The sequence below is a fragment of the Cryptomeria japonica genome, chromosome 9 (assembly GCF_030272615.1).
Source record: "Cryptomeria japonica chromosome 9, Sugi_1.0, whole genome shotgun sequence".
Lineage (NCBI taxonomy): Eukaryota > Viridiplantae > Streptophyta > Pinopsida > Cupressales > Cupressaceae > Cryptomeria > Cryptomeria japonica.
The window spans coordinates 737,594,849-737,615,302 of NC_081413.1; the positions used below are offsets into that span (position 1 = coordinate 737,594,849).

At 36.1% G+C, this 20,454-nt stretch overlaps 1 protein-coding gene across 4 annotated transcripts in view; it reads right to left on the reverse strand.

Moving 5' to 3' along the window:
- Positions 1 to 5,171: 5,171 nt before the first annotated feature.
- The window catches only part of LOC131038670 (histone deacetylase 19), a 47,181-nt gene continuing 31,898 nt past the window's right edge, over positions 5,172 to 20,454 (reverse strand). For 2 of the 4 annotated variants that reach the window (XM_057971176.2, XM_057971173.2), the window contains exon 7: positions 5,172 to 5,676. In XM_057971176.2, the coding sequence (XP_057827159.1) occupies positions 5,644 to 5,676 (33 nt within the window). In that variant the 3' untranslated portion in view covers positions 5,172 to 5,643. Of the gene's footprint in view, positions 5,677 to 7,146; positions 7,639 to 20,454 lie in introns of those variants that run through there. The other 2 variants (XM_057971175.2, XM_057971174.2) reach the window with 1 other exon arrangement.

Sequence of the window (20,454 nt, forward strand, 5' to 3'; positions counted from 1 at the left end):
CTCATATCTTATATATAAGTTGATGAAGAACATGATCAATAATAGAGGTCAAGGTAAAATAGTAAGAGAGGTTGATATCATTAAGGTAGGATGAGGAGATGGAAAAGGTTGTAAAGTTAATAGTATTTTACGAGATGAAGTAGTTATGATGGCAAATAAATTAGCAAGATAAGAGAAAGGAAATGGTTGAGAAGGAGATAGGTAGGAGTAGGAAGCAAAGGGATTGGGAGAGAGAGAGAGAGAGAGAGAGAGAGAGAGAGAGAGAGAGAGAGAGAGAGAGAGAGAGAGAGAGAGAGAGAGAGAGAGAGAGAGAGAGAGAGAGAGAGAGAGAGAGAGATGTGGAATGAGAAGGAATGGACATGAAAATTTGGGCAAAGGAAGGCTAGGTAGTAGGAGAAGGGGAAGAGGTATATTGGAAAAGAGGGTAAAAGTAGAGGAAATAGGTTGCAAAGGTGCATTACCATGGACAATCTATCCAATACGTTGTAAAAATCTTATCCCCTCAAGATAAGTGACAAGGAGCTTTCTCAATGACTAGCTTCTAATATATTCTTAGTCCTCATTTAATTTGGACTAGGATTGGGAACTCACCAACTATGATGTTCTATTTTGGTGAGGGTTTGTGTGTATGTTTAAATGAGGTAGTGATTACTATTGGATTTGGTTTATTTTACTTTACATCGACAATGAAATTATCATATCAATTATTATTTCATTTTGTTCAATTGAACATGTATGAACATATCTATGACTAACCAAGACCAATCTTATTTGGTGAAATTATGCAAAGTGTAATTTATATATTTGTAGGTTTTAGGGTGCAAGGTGGTGTGGACTTTATGATTTCTTCTTTTAGAAAGGTTGCATCATTAGACTAAGGTCGCATGTACTCAAGCATTTGCCCATATCTTTGAGTTTCAACCAAGGGTAATTACCCTATATGCAAATATAACATTAGCAATAGTTTCATATTCTAAATAGATCGAGTATGGAGGTCCTACCAATCCTTGTTCGATAACCAAACAATCATTTTTGCATATCAAGTTTGATGCACCATAGCTGGTGATTTTGGATATATATATATATATATATATATATATATATATATATATATATATATATATATATATATATATATATATATATATATATATATATATATATATATATGAGACTCACCAAAGAAAGAAAACAAATGGAAAAACTTTATTAAAGGTACCAAAATAAATATTGATAGAGCATCGAAGGGCAATCTAGATTTGGTTGGTGCAAGTTTTTCTTAAATATTTAGATGCTCATTTTTTGTTTCATGGTTCTTAATTTTTGAATAATACCATCAATAATATGACAAAATGATTATCCCTTTTACAAACCTTGCAAATTATTATCAGAGCGGAATATAAAGAAATTGAATATAAAGAAAACTCACAAATTGCAGTGAATGCAAGTAAAGTAAAGGTTCATATATAAATTTGAAATTAAAATCGATGTTCAAAGAATTCTTATTAGAGTGCATTATATGAGAGACCAAAATCAGGTGGCAAACATAATGGCTAATCATGGCGTCTCACAAACAACTCTCTCTACTTGAAAGCTTTGATCCAAGTTTATGGGAAATTTTGAATGAAATAATTAATGAGGAAGGATATGCTTATTAAGTTTTGAAGAGCATGGAGATCTCTTTATGATATTTGTACAATAGTAATAAGTGGATGAGCTGGTTGACGTTGTAAGCTTTGCTTTTTCCAAGTGTAAGGTGTAGGTTGCCAGAAAAATCCCATATATCATATCCTCTTCACTTTTTGGACATCATTATGGTGCAATGTGAAAGCATTATAATCATGGCAGGGCTACGATATATTCTGATAGCAGGTTCATTATGTTTTTAACTTGTGAAAGTTTTAGTGTGAGCTTGGGTTTGTCTCTCTGTCATGCATGGTGGTGGGGTTTTGTGCTACAATGGCAAGCAGGGTGAAGGTGTCAAATGGTAGTCTTGGGAACATTTTATCTACTGTGTGGTTGTGCATTTGTGCATGGTGAAAGCTATTCTAGGTCCTGCAGGTATAGAGGATATAAGCTGGCTTCACTATCCTGAGATCCTTTTGGAAGAATTTAAAGATAAATATGCATGAAATAGTGCATAACAAGATTTTGAGAGATTGAATCATGGATATACTAAAACTTTCTGATGTGAGTCGAAGGAGTTGAAGGTTTTGCAAGCTCTAAATTGGCATTGAGATGAAATGGATGATAAGCAGATAAAAGGTAGTATGGAATCTAAAGAAATAGAGTAATGGTTGCAATGGTTGGAAACAAAAATGAAGCAGACCAAGATTCAGTTAGAGATTATGCAGAAATATGGGGAAGATATGAATAAAGTCACGAGGCATGTGGTTGTTTCAGTCTATAAAGGCCTTGTGGAAACTACAAGTAGCTACTCTATGCCTCATAAGGATAATGGCATATTAATGTTATTATGAGGATCCGGTTATTACTGAGATGGGGTTGAATCAGTAGTAAAACAATTTTGCAATACTTAAAAAAACAGTACCGATAACTACTCAAACATTCTGCTAAACTGATTTACCAAACCATTCACTCAAGTGTTCATCATTATGCAAACAATGTAAAGATATCAAATGCACACATCAACTATGCAACCACCATATGAACACACAGATTTTTCACGTGGAAACCTAAATGGGAAAAACCACGGTGGGAATTAGCACCCACAAAATATTTGCACTCTTCTGGAATGCGCTCGGTTAAAGGCCTAGCCCGGTTAGGAGCTTTACAATATGTCTGGTTAAGAGCAGACCTGTTAGGAGTCACCCGGTTAAGGAATTTGCCTCAGCCCTGTTAAGAACTCTACCCTGTTAGGAGTAACCTTGTTAGAGGATTTTAAACTCAAGCTAATGAGCCACCCGGTGAAGGGATTTACAAATAAGACTTGTTAGGATCTACCCGGTTAAGGGATTCCAAACTGTTGTAACTGTTAGGGAACAACAGGGCAAATGATCTTATCACAACACTTCCTTGCTTGCTAGTATAGATCCTTTTCAGCACAACTCTACTACACACATGTAGACAGTTCAATCTAGTTTGGCACACTCTTCTTCTCAAACTACTGACACACAATCTCTTCTCCAACTAGCCCTAAATATATTTTTCAGTTAGGTCGGCTACATAACCCTAACTACATTCAAAATACAATGAATTTACATTACAAGTCATTACAGATCATTACAACAAATTTCAAGACAATTTCTACCATTGAATGATCATCGCATATCACCGCACATCGATTTGATAAGCAATCAAACCCTTGTCACATTCTACTAAGCACTTTATTGTTTCCCAAGAAATTCAATACTTGTACGCGCTCAAACAACATCTTATCATTACGCACGGATTCTGACACATCATCACTAAGTTATGAACATGATAAGATCCACCACCAAACCATATATCATTACCAGTTAAAGATCTGTTACCGATATACATTCTTCTTCACAGAGTTCATGACAATCAATCATAACTCACTCAATACTCTGAATTTGTTGATGCGGTTGCAATCACAAACTCATGCAATGTCATAAGCATATGTTCCAAACCGCAACATCTAACTCCTCTCCAATCGTCTGTGTCAATGTTGTAATCGTCGTTTTGTTCTTGTTTACCGGTTTACTGCAACTTAGCAATTTTGTTGTCGAACACATTCCTCCACCGGTTAGGCTATACCGGTAGGTCTACATGACTTAGATGACTAGGAAAACATGGTTGCCATCAATGACAACACAAATAAAATCATCAAACAACTTACAACTATATCATCATCATCTATCCAACAATCTCCATCAACTTTACAAGTTATGCCAACAATAACTTTACCGGTCATCTTCTCATCTCATCATCATTTCCATATGCCAATAATCTCTCCATCATTATCTTCGTCAGTTATGCCAACAATTAACTAGTGTAGTTCATTGAAATTCAATATTACATGGTATTAAATTTCATGATCTAATTTGGGCCAGTGTGCACTAGCAGCCTATGATGGCAAAGTTGGCGATGTCTACTCTAGGGGTTTACAACCATGGATATGAAACATGGAACTACAATTGTATATGAAACACAATAAAAAAATACCCGACTTGACTGGTGCTCAGCAAGCATATGGTAATTTGTTTGCTTTAGACTTTTGATTAAATAGTCAAGCAAAATCCAAACACAAGATGACAAATTCAAATCTGGCAAGCACGATATGTTACCATAAAGGCTATATAAGGGTTATAACTCTCTTCTACTTGTGATTGAATTTATAGTGTAAAGAAGTTTATAGAAATTTTGTCACATTAATATCAAATACATAATTTCATTATATTACCTATAAATTTTTATTTGTTTAATTACATAAAATAAATATGTTAAAATTTTATAAGAATTATAAAAATAAAATTGTATAAATAGATTACAAATTAAAATGTTTAATTTAAACAAAATAAAAATGGTTGATGTTGTGATGTTACGTTATAAATCTTTATATTTATGGAATAGACAAGATTAATAAATTTTTCAAATAAAAAATGTATATATTTATAACCCTAAGTTTTCACATAAAAACTCAAATAATTATATAAAACAAGAACATCAAACAAAAATTTGAATAATTAAACAAAGTTTTTAACAAATACATAAATTGATAGATAATCTAGACTGATTTGATCCAGACGACTTAAAATGCATCTGATCTCTTCTCAATTGGAGATGATGTATTAAGATTGACTGGCAAATGTTTAATCTTTAAAATGTGATTTATCCCACACCATGTTTGAGGCAGCATATCTCACACCATGTTTAAGGCAGCATTATAGCTTCATCCAAGATTTACCAAAGAAAGAAAACAAATCATGAGTACACCACAATAGACTATTTATCCATATATAATTATTTTCACATAGACCATTTCAAAAGTATCTTTTATATCACATGTATCCTTTTCAAAAATGTTTAGCTCTACATGTATTAACCAAATAGATCTCAAATCCGAATCAACTGCTAAAATTTTGTTGCAGGCAGAGAAAGATCAGATATATACAGAAAACTAATCAATAACTCTACTTAGAAGGGAAGAAACATTTTACAAAAATTTAAGGTAGCAACCAAGATCAAAAGAAAAAAAGAAGACATAATTTTCTATGGCATCAGATCACCTCAGTACAAGCATCTCAGATTAAAAGCAAGTTTTTTTTTTTGGTGGGGGGGGGTAGGGGTTTATCATTAATGCCTTTAAGATAAACAAGTTTCAATTTGTTTCTAAAAGGCACTCATGAATTGCTACAAAAGTTGGTCATCTGAACTGATCAATCGGTAGGTATGCTACAAATATTGCTACAAAAGTCAGGCCAATCTTCTCCATAAAACCTGATATAAAAATTTCAATGTTCTTTGCATTGCATATCTACAAATATTCCTCGAGCTCGAGAAAGATATGTACATTTGTCATATACCTTGTGGCTAGACAAAAAGTAGCCACTACAACATTTGATTCCTGGTAGATGTACCTCATGCTTCTTTTCAAAAAAATCATTTTAGCAGTTGCACTAACCACCTGAAACTGCTCCTGGTGTTTTCCTTTCCTCCTTATATTGGCCACTTTGGCCCATCGCTTTCATTCTGCAAAGGAAAATTACATGTAAATTGAAGTGGAGCATCTCTTTCTTGGCGCAAAACTTGTTAAGTTACAGACACAAAGAAAATACTTGCTTGACAAAAATGGTGAAAAGCAAGTTCATTGTAGTTTACTTTATTTAGACTTCAGACTCAACAGTCAAGAAAAATCCACACAGGGAATAACAAACTAGCAAGGAAAATTTGGAGAAACTTAGCATGCAAAGCATAGAAACTTGTTTTAATTAGAGATGTCTTTAATACAAGAAGGCAATGTTGGGGCTAGTAACTCCCTTCTCTTTGTAATTGTAAGTTATTTACTTTTTGTAAAGAAGTTTGTAGAAATGCTAGTGCACTAATATTGATTGCATAATTTCACTATATTCTTATTAAAAAAATTAACAATAATGATGATTGTTTAATTATATCAAAGTTTTTGCAAAATTACATTCAAATAATTCTGCTTGTATACTTGTACTAAAAAAATTATAAAAAATTAAGATGAAATTTGTATAAATAAACTAACAATGAAAGTGTTTGTCAATAAATTGTAGTAATTGGTGTTGGGATGTTATGTTATAGGGTCTTTCAAACTGTGTGCTGGATAAATTCAATAAAAATTTCTAACAAAAATATATATGTTCATTTATAATATTTCGCTTTCACATAAAAACTCAAATACTAAAGTGACAATGTGTAAAAACAAAAACATCAAAACAAAAATCTAGGCAATGAAATATTTTTTTTAACAAATGAATGAATTTTTTTTTAAAAACAAATGAATTAAAAAAAAATTAACAAGTGAATGAATAAATAGATCAGCTTGATTGATTTGATATAATGAACATTAAAAACCATCATACCTGGACAAATTCAATAAAAATTTCTAACAAAAATATATATGTTCATTTATTATATTCCGCTTTCACATAAAAACTCGAATACTAAAGTGATAATGTGTAAAAACAAAAACATCAAACAAAAATTTGGGCAATGAAATAATTTTTTTTAACAAATGAATGAATTTTTTTTAATAACAAATGAATTAAAAAAAAAAAATAACAAGTGAATTAATTAATAGATCAGCTTGATCGATTTGATATAATGAACATTAAGAACCATCATACCTGCCTTGGGCACTATTGTAGACTATTATGGCTCCATCGAAGATTTACCAAAGGAAAAAAAAAAAGCATTGATAGACTATTTATCAATACTTTAGAGAGGTTATATAATTGAGTTCATGCAGACTTTTTCAAAAGCATGTTTCCATGTGTATATACACACACAACAGAGGATATATAATTGGTTCATGTAGACTTTTTCAAGAGCATGTTTCCATATCATCATCATCATCACATATATATAGATCTAGTTATATGTGGTATTAACAAAATAGATCTTAAACCCATGTCAACTTGCTTTGAAAACAGCTGAAATTATTGGTGCACGCAAAGAAAACTGGGTATAAAAAACTAATCATAAACTTCACCTTGGAGCTGAGAAATATTTTACAAAAATTTAAGGTATGATACAGAATCGTGGCAAGATTAAAAGAAAGAAAAAAAGATTTTCTATCGCCCAAGTACAAGCATCCTGCACCAAAAGCAGGTTTAAATTTGTGTTTGTACTAGGCATTCATGAATTGCTACAGAAGTGGGCCATCATAAATGACCAACCATCTTGTATCCTAAAAATATTACTACAAAACCAGGGCCAATCTTCTCCATTAAACCTGACATGAAAATTTCGTTGTTCTTTGCATTGTATATCTACGAATATCCGAGTGCTCAACAAAGATAAGTACATTTGTCATTTGGGTAGAGAAAAAGAAGCCACAATGACATTTGATTCCTAGTCGATGTGCCTCTTGACAATATAATCATCTTTAGTGATTGCACTAACCACCTGAAACTGCTTCTCCATATTCCTTTATTATATCGGCCACTTTGGACAATCATTTTCATTCTGCAATCACAGAAATCAAGACTTAATGGGGAAGAATTGCAACATGTAAATTGAAATGGAGTGACTCATAGTAAGACCCTCTCAGAGAAAATTTTGACAAGTTGTGGACAAAATGAACAACTCAAATGGCTCGAAAAAAAAATATTGCAAAGCAAACATGTGGTAATTGATTTTCTTTAGACTCGAATATTCAGGCAAAATCCAGACACAAGATAACAAATTTGCAAGGAGAGAAACTTGGCATGCAGGGGCATATAAGATTATTTTATCTAGAGAGGTGTCTGTTCAAAATACAAACAAGGGTTTCAATACTCATCCAAAGAGATTGGGATGAGTAATGGCAATCCCTGAAATTAATGATCTAAATTAAAATGGAGTGCCTCATAATAGACTCTTACAGATCAAAATTTTACAAGTTGTAGATAAAATGAAACAGTCAATTAGAAAATACTTGCTAAAAAACATGGTGAATGGCAAGCAGATGGTATTTTATTTCTTTAGATTTTAGACTCAAATGGTCAAGCAAAATCCAAGCATGGTATAACAAATTACCAAGGAAATTTCGGAGAAACCTGGCAAGCAAGAGAATATAAGCCTATTTTATCTAGAGATGTTTGTTTAAATTACAAAAAAGGGTTTCAAGACCCATCCAAAGAGATTGGAATGAGTAATGGGAATCCCTAAAATTAATGGTATAAATGACAACATTAGACAAGCTTCATATTTCTTCTTGTTTATATTGAAAAAGGGGACCCAAAGATCCCTAAGGATCGCTCATTAGTGGGTGCAAAAAGTATCTCAATGTGGGGTTTGTCTTGTATACTTTGCACGTTCTGCAACCCACCATACCTAGTGGGGCCTACAGTTGTGCCCCGACTTGGGAATATGATGGGCCATATGTGAGCAAAGAAATTTCTTTGGGCCAGCACTAGTGATTTTACGACCCATGGTCTATGCCCATTGTTTTGTAATGCTGCTTAGCATGTCCTATAATGTTGTACCTATATATACTCACATTTAGTTTAAGATTAAACACGCAAGAAATATCTTATTGTATTGTGAACAGTTAGAGTTACTATAATAAATGTTGTTTTTGTTGGGTTTTTTCCCAAGGCTTTCCCACTGTAAATAATAGTGTGTATTTTGAGTGTGTTAATAATTTCTCCCTATTGCATTTAAGATCTATTAGCATTGCTCCTCCTGCATAGGTTTATTGACATTATTTCTCTTCATTTAGTATCAGAATTAGGGTTTCACTAGCTCTTTTAGAGCTAGGACATATTTTTCACGAGTGGGAGCTCTATGTAGTGAATCTAGTGTACAAAGGAAATTGACAGACACTTAAAGAACGGAGATAGAGAAATTTAATGGACAAAGATCTGAGTAATGGAAGCTTCGGATGGAAGATGATCTTGTGGAAAGAGATCAATGGGTTTTTGTCCAGAAAGAAGCCCTTGGGTACAGCAAAATGAAAAGTGGATAAGATTGATAGAAAGATGAAAAGATCAATCTGGCTAGCCTTTCAACTTCAATGTTGTTGAATGTCTCAATAGAAGCCTACGCTAAGGAAACTATGGGGCAAGATAGGTTCTTTGTATCAAATAAGGTCCCTAAAAAACAAGGTATTTCTTTGAAAGAAGCTATATTCTCTTAGAATGAATGATGTTGAATCTATGACAAAGCATTTGAATGCTTTCAACAATTTGATGAGTCAATTAGCCTCATTTGATGTTTAAATGAATGAAGAAGATAAATGTATTACTTTGCCAGATTCATGGGATAATCTTGTTATGGCTATTACTTTTACATCATCTAAATTAAAACTTGAGGAGGTAATAGCAACCTTGTTATTAGAAGAAATGAAAGGCAAATCCATTGAGGATCTAACAAATGATGCATTGATTTTGAGAAGTTGTTCCCAACAGACAAATAAAAACAACTTAAGGTATAGAATAATCGAAGTTAAGAGGCAAATATAAATTTTCTAAAAAAACCTATGAAAAAATGTTGAAACTATGGGCAATTTAATAAGCAAAGCAGATTTAATAAGGTAGAAAAAGGTAAGGCACTTGATGACGCCCATTCCACAAAAAAAAAAGACATCCATTGAAAAAGAAAAGTATGCATCCACTTCAAGTACACGCAATGAAAAATAGTACATTCATGTCATGATCATGGTTGATCAATTAAAGTGCTTCTTTTCACAACTTCCCACAAGGAGTGATTTTGTGAATACGGAAGGTATGATGAAGGTGATGTCTTTTAAGAGACAACTTGTCTTATAAGAGCGTAGGGTGTGGAAGAGTAATGATGACATTTAATGATGGAAGTATTAATCACTCCATTCAGTTTTCACTATTCCAAGGTTGGTTGGAAATCCAATATCTGTAAGTAGACTGAATGATGTGGGGTTGAAAGTACTATTTAACAAAGATAGCTAGAAGATGGTTCCTGAAGCAATAGTGCTTGCAAAAGGACTCTGCACTATTCCAGCTTGAGGCAAGCACTGTGAGTGACAGATGACATTACTCTATTATTCCCGGGGTTGGAAACCACATGTATTGAGGATTGAACATATTGAAAAGAAAAACCTTCAAGCTTTGCACACCAAAAATATGGCTGAAAGAATTCTAATTGCTACTTAGATTTTGATTTCTGTGAAAATTGTGTTTATGGTAAACAAAAGTGGGTGAAGTTTCATCCTACTGCACTTGATACATAGTGACATGCGTAGACCTGTTCTTAATTCATCATTAGGAGAATCTCCATTTTATGTTCCTTTTTTAGATAATTTATCCACTAACATAAGTATATTCCCTCAAACAGATATGTAAGGATTTCAACAGATTCCAGGAATTTGAGGCTTTTGTAGAAAATCAGATAGAGAAGACAATAAAAGTATTGAAAATAGATAATGATGAAGAGCTATGTTCAAATAAGTTAGTCCATTTTTGTAAGCAATGTGGAATAGCAGGTTATAATCTAGCTCCATATACACCTTACAAGAATAGAGTTGAAGTGCGCACAAACAGGACAATGATGGAAAAAGAAGAGTATGCTCAATGATGCAGATTTGGAACAAAAAATTTGGGCAGAAGTCATACAGACTACAGGTTATCCAATCAATTTATCACCTATACCAGCTCTTGTTGATAAACTCTGCAGGAGGCATGGACTGGTAACAATCCTTCTCTTTGACATCTTAGAGGTTTTAGTTGTGGTGCTTGCATTGATGTTCCAAAGGAAAAGAGAATTAAGATCAATTATAAAACTACAAAGTGTATTGTTATTGGGTATTGTGATAGTGTGAAAGGGTACAAGCTTCAAAACCCAAAAGAAAAGAAGATTGTTTATAGTCCTAATGCAATCTTTAGAGAAGTTAAAAGCTTCCAAAATAAGAACCATGAAAGACTGAGCCAGAAAACGTGCAGCCTGAAATAAAAAATGGAGATTATGTTTTTGAATATGAATCAATAAAAGGTGAATCAAAAGAACAAGAAACTCATACCCCAACCTTGAGGAGATTGAATTGTGAAAGAAAGCAACCAAAACATTGTTGGGCTGATGTCATATGCCTAGAAGCCTCACTCTCCACATACCAAATATTCCTTAGAATCGTGTTGATAGAAAGATAAGTTACCATTGAAAATTCCTTCAAAATCTTGACAACACCCAAATCTCTATGGAGGCTGCTACTGTTTCTCTTGGTCCTCCTTATCTGGACAATTTGATACATTATGACCGAACTTATGAATACTGAAACAATTGATATTACTCAAATTTTTCTTCCCTAGTTGTGAAAATGAATCCTAACCCTTTCTGTTACTCTTGCTGTTCACTTTTCTTTTATTTCCCTTTATCTTTCCAAAGAGGGCCAAATTATCATGATTCATCGCCGCCCTTCTTTCGGCATATTAATTTTGTAATAATATTTATTACTAATTTTGCTGTTAAAGAAAGGACAAAGCAAAAAATGGGAAGGTGAGGCAACACAATCAGTTAGAAAATCAAGGAAGTGATCAAGCAAGCTCCAATATTGATTTCACCTGATTTTCCAAACCTTCCCAACTGTTATCTTTCGTTTCATATCATACAATTGCAGTTGTATTATTGCAAAAGTCTCAGGATGAATACAATTAGCCTATTTCATTTTTTAGCAAGTCTCTTCAACATGCTAAATTGAAAAATAATATTATGGAGAAACAAACTTATGCTCTAGTGAAGACAGTGAAGAATTTTATACCATACTTTGGTAAGTGCTAAAATAATTGCTTATGTATGCTTATGTACCATATGCAGCTATTAAGTACATTTTTGCACAACGGGAAGTAATGGGTAGAAGGTGCAGATGAATCAATTAGATTCAGGAATTCAATATTGAAGAGCAGATCACAAAGTTGGTCAGAGGATGGAGATTGGCTAAGTTAATGGCAGAATCAAACCTAGAAGCTGCAGAAATAAATTAAGTGGGGGAACAGGGTTAGTGAAAATGCAATTAAAAAAACTCTCTTTGGTATAAAGATATTGTTCATTACTTGATTTATATGAATTGTCCTACTGAGATGAATGAAATTCAGAAAATAACATTGAAGTTACATGCTTTAAGGTATATAATAGTTGATGGGAATTTAAAGTGGAGGAATAATGGAGTGCTATTAAGATGTCTAAAAGAAGATGAAGCTGACAGAGTATCATCGATGATGTATAATGGTGTATTTGGTGGTCATTTATTTCATAGCAAAAGCCTACATAGAATTCTCAAAGCTGGACATGGGTAGTTAACTCTATTGGCTGATGTACACAAATTTGTGAGAAGATGTGATGCATGTCAAAGGTTCTTGGGTAAGTTAAAGGGATCGAGTGCATACCTTTAAGATATATGAGAGTAGAAGCTCCATCTTGCAATGGGGAATCAATTTTATTAAAGAGATCACTGAAAAATCTAGCGTAAGATATATCATATAAATGAATTTTAGTAGCAATGGATTATTTTACTAAGTGTGTTGAGGCTATTCCCACTAGAAGAGATACTAGTATGGTGGTAATTGATTACATATTATATCATTTTGTGACTAGATTTGATGTTCCTGATAAGATTATAGCAGATAATGCAATGTGCTTCAAGTCTACTGACTTTATTAAAGTTTGTTCTGAGTATGGAGTTTTGATATCTCATTCGTCCCCATATCATCCACAAGGAAATGGATAGGCTGAATCAAGCTCTAAAAAATTGATGAAGATTATTAAAAGAATGCTTGGTAAAAATAAAAAAGCATGGGATTCTAAGCTTAACCTTGTAGTATGGACAAATAGGATCACTCCCAAAAAGTTTAATACTAAATCACCTTTTGATTTAGCATATGGAGTTAATGTTACTTTGCCCATTAATAATTTACTACCCATATATAAGTTTGCACAAGAGATGGGCAGAGAAACAAATGATGCAATGACGTATACAATTAATAAGCTGATTGAGCTTAGTGATGGTAGAAGGAATGCTCAGAAGATTAATTTTAAGGCACAACAATAATGAAATTCTTGTTTAATAAGAGGGCCAAGCCTAAGAAAATTTGAGACTGGAGACATGATGCTGGTTTGGAATGCCAGGTCACAAGATACAGAGAAACATTGTAAATTTGATCCCTTGTGGTTGGGCCCCACGATTATTGATATTATCTTGCGGTGAGGATTCTTATTTCACTAAGAGTCTTAGTGCAGAATTTCAAGAATTGTCAGCGCATGGACAATTTCAAAAGCATTGTGTCTCATGAGTTTCAACTCCTCTTTTCCAGGCATACTTGTTTGTTCTTGTGTTGTGTTGTGCAACCATGGTTGTCTATTATCCACCGAGAAGTGTTATTATCTGTTTCCATATGTGCGTAGTCTGCATCCTGGAGCTCTTTGAATTCCCCAAACATGGGTTCCCAAACAAGAGCCACTATTGGAATCCATATCTAGTTTTCAATTTTATGCCTATGGTTAACTTTTCAACCCAACTTGTGAAAGTGTCATCCCAATTTGTATCCCTTTGCTGTCATAACTTGCCTAAACCAAGTCAATGGCAAAAATTTTGTTTGTGTGATAAAGTTGGCCAATGACAATATTCCTAAGTTTGTAAAGTGTTATGCTTGCATAAAAGATCCCCTAAAATAATCTAGTAAAGTCAAATATGTCTAAAAATCATAACCTATAATTTTTTGAAAGTGTTATTAGATGAGCACGTAGGGACCTAAAAATTTATCTAGATCTCTAGAATTGCAAAGTCATCCTATTATTAAAAAAAACAGCCAAAGATCACATGTAGATAGTAGAATATTAAAATTAAAAAATCCCGAAATCCTGATAAAACTATTCAAATTGAATTCTAAAGCTTTAAACAAAAGAATTTGGCCCCAAAATTTGGCTTTCAAGAGCATAGAGGACTCTAAGATCTTCAGTTTAAAAAAGATGAGAGCTCAATACCCAGATCAAAATTTATGGCTTTTGAAAGTTGTGCATACTTTCAAAAGTACACATGGACAAAAATAGATGCCGGAGAAGCAAATTCAAAAAGGTGAATTTGAAAGATTCTAAAAGCATTTTGAAAAGGAGAATATTGACTAGACATAACATAGAAGGAAAATCGACAAGATTTTTTATTTTCCTATTTGTAATCATTCTCAAATTTGGTACCAAATTCAAGAAATATATAAAATGTAAATTCATTTCATTTGCAGGGGTTGGAGGAATTTTGGATACAAAGCTTGTGAAGAAACTCTATGATAGTTTTGTAATTTATTTTCCAAAGTCCAAAGGATAATAGAAATTTGAGATTTTATTCCAATGAGTTTTATTGTAACAAACACACTTTGCAATGAAGATCTGAATACAACCTTATGAATTTGACTCTCTTGTACAAAATTGCATGTTCTTGGAAAGAACTATATTTTCAGAGAAGAAAAAAAAAATTACACATTTATTGTAAGAGTTGCTGATCAGATTAATTCATCTTCAAGGAGGGTGGTAATTCTTTTACAGTGACTGTGTACTTGTAGTGTTTGTGGTGGATTAATAAGTAGAATCATTTTCACTAAGTCGAGTATGAAGGTTTAAACTATTGTATGGCAGCGATACATTATTGTTAAGCCCCAAAGATTGAATGTTGTTCAAATAGCATATTTGAATCAATCTTTGACTATGTTCTCCCAAGGATCAGGCAATGATCTTATTCCCAATCCATTCACATATTTAAAATGAAGAATCACATTATGCTGTTGTATATTAGTAATTTAGGTGTATATCCATTAAAGGTACAAGGAAACTCATATTGCAAAATTATTTTCAAACCCTTGTTGTATTTGCATAAACCATTTATCTGTTTTTCACTATGATAAATTCATTGTTATACAAATATCCAGTATTATTAGGTCCCACACACAGGTTTTGCAAAGCCTAAAGATGTAGGAAAGATAGATCCATCTCCTATTTGTTCGCCTAGTATTTTAGTTGTTTTGAGGATAGGGATACAGAACCCTAATAATAGATTGGAGAACCAACAATTTGGTCTGAGATATCTTGGAGATGGTTAAGTGAAAATGTAAGGGTATACAGACTCAAATTGATCATTTTGTGTCGTAGATAGGAAGAGTGTTGGTGTTGGAGATAAGCCACACCCGGACCGACGATGGACTGGTCCAAGAGGGGCCAGTCGGCCAGTGGTAGAGCACTCCAGCAGCGTATGGAAGGTCCTAGGTTCGCGTCCTAGCTGGTCCATGTCTCAACATGGTATCAAAGCCAGGTCCAAGCTAGGAGCCCCATAAAACAAATGCAGAAGCATATGGATTTCAAAGAATTGATCTATTAACAAGACGCCCATAAATAATACAAGGATATTTACAAGAATAGCAAGTTTCTAATAAGAAACTGCTGAGAAGATCGAAGACGATCTAACTAAAATAGAATATACACTATTGAGCATTAATACTAAAATTAACATTATTTTAATATTCTATTACCCTCCCTTAATGCTCAATCTATTAACTACACCTATAGATCCCCTGAATTTTACAAATTTATCAGGACCAAGGGGCTTGGTGAAGATGTCTGCTAGCTGCTCCGAGGTAGGAATATACAGCAACTAGATGGATCCGTCTTCAACCAGCTATCGAATATAGTGACAATGAGTTTCCACATGCTTGGTTCTTTCATGGAAGACTGGATTCTTGGCGAGTTTGAGCACTCCCTGATTATCACAGAATAAGGGAGTAGGACCTGCCTGGGAGACATGCATATCCGCAAGCATTCGTCAAAGCCAAACCGCCTCACAAGATGCCTTAACTGCTCCCCGATACTCTGCTTCTGTCGAGGAGAGAGCCACTGCCTGCTGCTTCTTACTAGTCCATGTGACAGCACCAGATCCCAAACTAAACACATACCCTGCTGTAGACTTACGGTCATCAACCGAACCTGCCCAGTCAGAATCTGTGTAACCACTGAGTATAGGATCAGAACTCCAAGTGTACAGAAGTCCATAATCAAGAGTGCCACTCACATAACGCAGCACACGCTTCGCTGCTATCCAATGATCAGCCTTGGGAGCTGTCATGAAGCGTGAAATGCTCACTGAAAAACTGATGTCAGGTCTAGTGGCAGTAAGATAGATGAGGCTGCCCACTAGTTGCCTGAACAGAGATTCATCCACAACTAGTGAAGATGACTGAGCTGAAAGTTTGAGCCCGGGTTCCATAGGAGTAGAGGCAGGTTTGCAATCCTGCATTCTGAACCTGTCCACAAGACTTCTGGCATACTTGGACTGAGAGAGAAAGATACTGTTCTCAGTCTGCCAGACTTCAACTCCTAAGCAGTAATGTAGAAGTCCTAAATCTGTCATATCAAAGGTGCGGCACAAATCCTGTTTGATCCCAGTGATCAAATGTGTTGAACTACCAGTAATGATTAAGTCATCCACATAGACAACCACAAACAGAATATCATTACTAGAATGCTTGATATACAAGTTTGCATCAGATGGACTCCGCTGAAAGTTATGATCTGTCAGGTACTTATCAATTTTCATGTACCAAGCCCGAGGAGCTTGTTTTAGACCATAGAGTGCTTTGACTAGTCTACAGACCTTCTGTTCTTGACCAGCAACCTTGAATCCTGGGGGTTGCGTCATGTAGACTTCTTCCTGTAAGTCACCATTCAAAAAAGCACTCTTGACGTCCATCTGATGGACTTTCCAACTGAACTGGGCTGCCAAGGCAAGAACGAGCCGTATGGTACTCATTTTGGCTGTAGGAGCAAAAGTCTCCTCGTAGTCAATGCCTTCTTTCTGTGAGAACCCACGAGCAACAAGACGAGCCTTATACTTGTCTAGGGTTCCATCAGCTTTGTATTTTACTTTGTACACCCATTTGCAGCTAATGGGCTTCTTCCCTGAAGGAAGATCAGAAAGGGCCCAAGTGTGATTCTTCTGAAGACTCTAGAACTCAGCTTCCATAGCCTGTTCCCACTCAGGTATACCTTTAGCCTCTGAGTATGTCTGAGGCTCAAAAACACTGTGTATGTTAGCCATGAGAGCAAAATTGACTGTATGCTACTGTTTGCTCTTATTACGGGAAGTTCTACCCTCAATGAGCTCAGTATCCCTGAGATCACCAATGGTCTTGGCCCACCATTTAGGCCGAAGAGTAGAAGTGCGAACATCTGGAGGAGCTGGAAGAGGCTCAGGATCAGAAGCAGGAGGAGGATTGTTCTCCGGAGGGAACTCAGGTAGTGCATCATCGAAAATAGATTCTGCATCATCCCTCCCATCAGGCGAACCTAATGGAATAAGAACACTGTGAGGCTGATCCTCAGAACTCTACTCAGAAGACGGGGACTGAAAGAATCCTCTGTCTTCATCAAATACAACATCACGACTGAAGATAAGACGTTCAGTGTCTATATCTATCAGTCTGTAGGCCTTATGGTGATCACTGTATCCTGTCATCATGAGTTTCTGACTTTTGGAATCCAACTTGGAGCGCTTAGCATCTGGAATCCAAACATAGGCAACAGAGCCAAAAACCTTCAGGTGGCTGATCTTAGGCTTCCGACCAGACCAAACCTCTTCTGGAGTCTTCCCCTTAACAGCCTGAGTAGGAGAACGGTTAAGGAGGTAGACAGCAGTAAACACTGCTTCAGCCCAATACTTATTCGGAACACTCCTGTGTTGTAACATAGAGCGAGCCATCTCAACAACCGTACGATTGCGACGCTCGACAACACTGTTTTGCTGAGGAGTGTAGGGTGTAGTCAATTGGCGTTTGATGCCATGGGTATCACAGAAGTTGGAGAATGCAGCAAAACAAAATTCCCCCCCGTTATCTATCCTAAGAGTAATGATACTATGTCCAGACTCTTTTTCAACAAAGGACTTAAACTTCTGAAAGATACTAAATACATCCGATTTATGTTTAAGAAAGTACACCCACATCTTTCTACTAAAATCATCTACAATAAGCAAAAAATATTTGCAACCAGTAACAGAAGATGTATTCATAGGACCACAAATATCAGCATGAAGTAATTGAAGTACCTTAGATGCGCGCCAAGACTTTCCATGTGTGAATGAAGTCCGATGCTGTTTGCCAGCTTGACAGGCGCCACATACTCCAAGATGCTGAGTCTGAATATCAGGTAACCCTGAAACAAGTCCCTCCCGAGATAGCTGAGAGAGATACTGAATGTTGAGATGTCCATATCTCTGATGCCACAAAGTGCTGAGAGGAGAAACACGAGCTGCCAGAGCCACTTCAGGAGAATCACCAGTGTCAAGAAGCCTATATAGGCCATGATCCTCTAGACCAACAGCAACAGTAAGACGAGTCTCCCGATCAATGATGGAACACTTGTGAGCACTGAATACCACATCTAGCTGAGGAGAATTCCTCATAATCTGGCTGACAGAGAGCAGATTAAGTTCCATTCCAGGAACATAGTACACATTCAGAAAAAGGAGAGTCCGGCCACCAGACTGTATCTGTATAGTGCCTCTGCCAACAACTGTATACTCCTCACCTCCGCCAAATACAACGGAATCACTGAAAGGTGAGAAGTCTGTAAACCAGTCACGCCGATGAGAAAAGTGACGTGATGCACCAGGGTCGATGTACCAAGCAGAAGACCTGGCATGATCTGAAGACCTCTTAGCCATAAAAGCATAAAAGGCAGACTCCTTCTGCTCGGAATGTTCAGCAACATGCGCCTTCTGGTGTGACCCTCCCTGCTTCTTTTGTTCAGAAGCGAGCCTCTGACGGCAATCTTTCTTCATATGGCCGTACTTGTGACAGTAATTGCACTACACATTCTTCTTCTTAGCTCCATCCTGTGTCTGAGAAGAGCCTTTCTGCTGAGAAGACTGAGAGGACTGAAATTTGCCTTTATCCTTGTGAAAGGATCGGGCTGTGAAAGCATTTTCCGAGGAGGCTGATGTAGTACCACTACCAAACTGTTGTTTCCAGCGATCCTGCTGTAGAAGTTTGGTGCACAATTCTGAAAACTTCAGATCAACATTAGTGGAAGTAATATCGAGGGTCTCGATGAAGTGTTCATACGATTTCGGAAGACTTTTCAGAGTGATTACTACCATGTCTTCTTCCTCCATAGTCCAACCAATAGCTTCGAGCTGATCTCGAATGTCCTTAATCCTTGTGAGGTGTTCCTGTAAGGACATACGTTCGTCCATCATAATGGAGAACCGCTGATTCTTTAGAAAGAATGCTCGGCTCTTGTCGGATGTCTCATGCAATTCCTTCAGATGCTTCCAGATGTCAGAAGCTGTCTTGCCAGAAGGAATCTGCGGTAACTGATTATCAGTCACTGAGAGTTTGAGAAGCATAACTGCCTCCTGATTGCGTTCATCAAACTTATCTTGATCTGCACCAGGTGTACCAGGACTGAGCTCTTTTCCCAAAACAAGCTGGTCAAGACGCCTATATTCAAAAATGGTCAACATACGCTGTTTCCAGATGTTGTAATTGTTGCCATTAAAGCGTTGACTGCCTTCTAACATCGGGTTGGTTAAAGAAGCCATTTGCACGTTTCCCAAAAAAATTCCCGGTTGACCCAAAAAAATCTAAAGACAACCCACAAATTCGTGTGAAAAACCCAGAAGGAATCTGCTATCAGAATCTAGATCCGCGGGCTTGAAAATCGAGGCATGAAAATCGAGACACACAGAAAAAATGGACAACTACCCAGATTGGTGTTCGAAAAAACCACCAAGAATCTGCAAGAAAAATTGATTTTCGGTAAAACACTGGAAGGTTAACACCTTAATCGAAAATTGCAGGGGGTCGTGGAATCCATGATTTGCTTCAGAAAAAATGGTGTCGCCGAAGGTGCAGGTAGCGGGTTGCAGGGCGCGGGTTGCAGGTCGCGACGCTTGGAGGTTGCGACGCCGAAGTTTGCAAACGCGCGACGCCGGAGGTTGCAGACGCACGACGCCGAAGGTTGCAGGTCGCACGACGCCGGAGGTTGCAGGTCGCACGACGCCGGAGATTGCAGGTCGCGACGCCGGAGATCGCAGACGCACCGGAGGTTGTAGACAGACGGAACACCGATCACGACGACCCTGCAGGTCGCGTGAACATAGGTCGCGAAAGAAAAACGGGACTGTACAACCCCGAGGTAGGTCACAGGAGCGAGGCAACAGAAAAAACCTTGATGGATTTTTTTTTTAAAAAAAAAACCAAAAATAATTTCGAAAATTTCCACTAATTGGAAGTTAGGATTAAAAAATTTCGAAAAAATTTCTCCTATAGCTCTGATACCATAAAACAAATGCAGAAG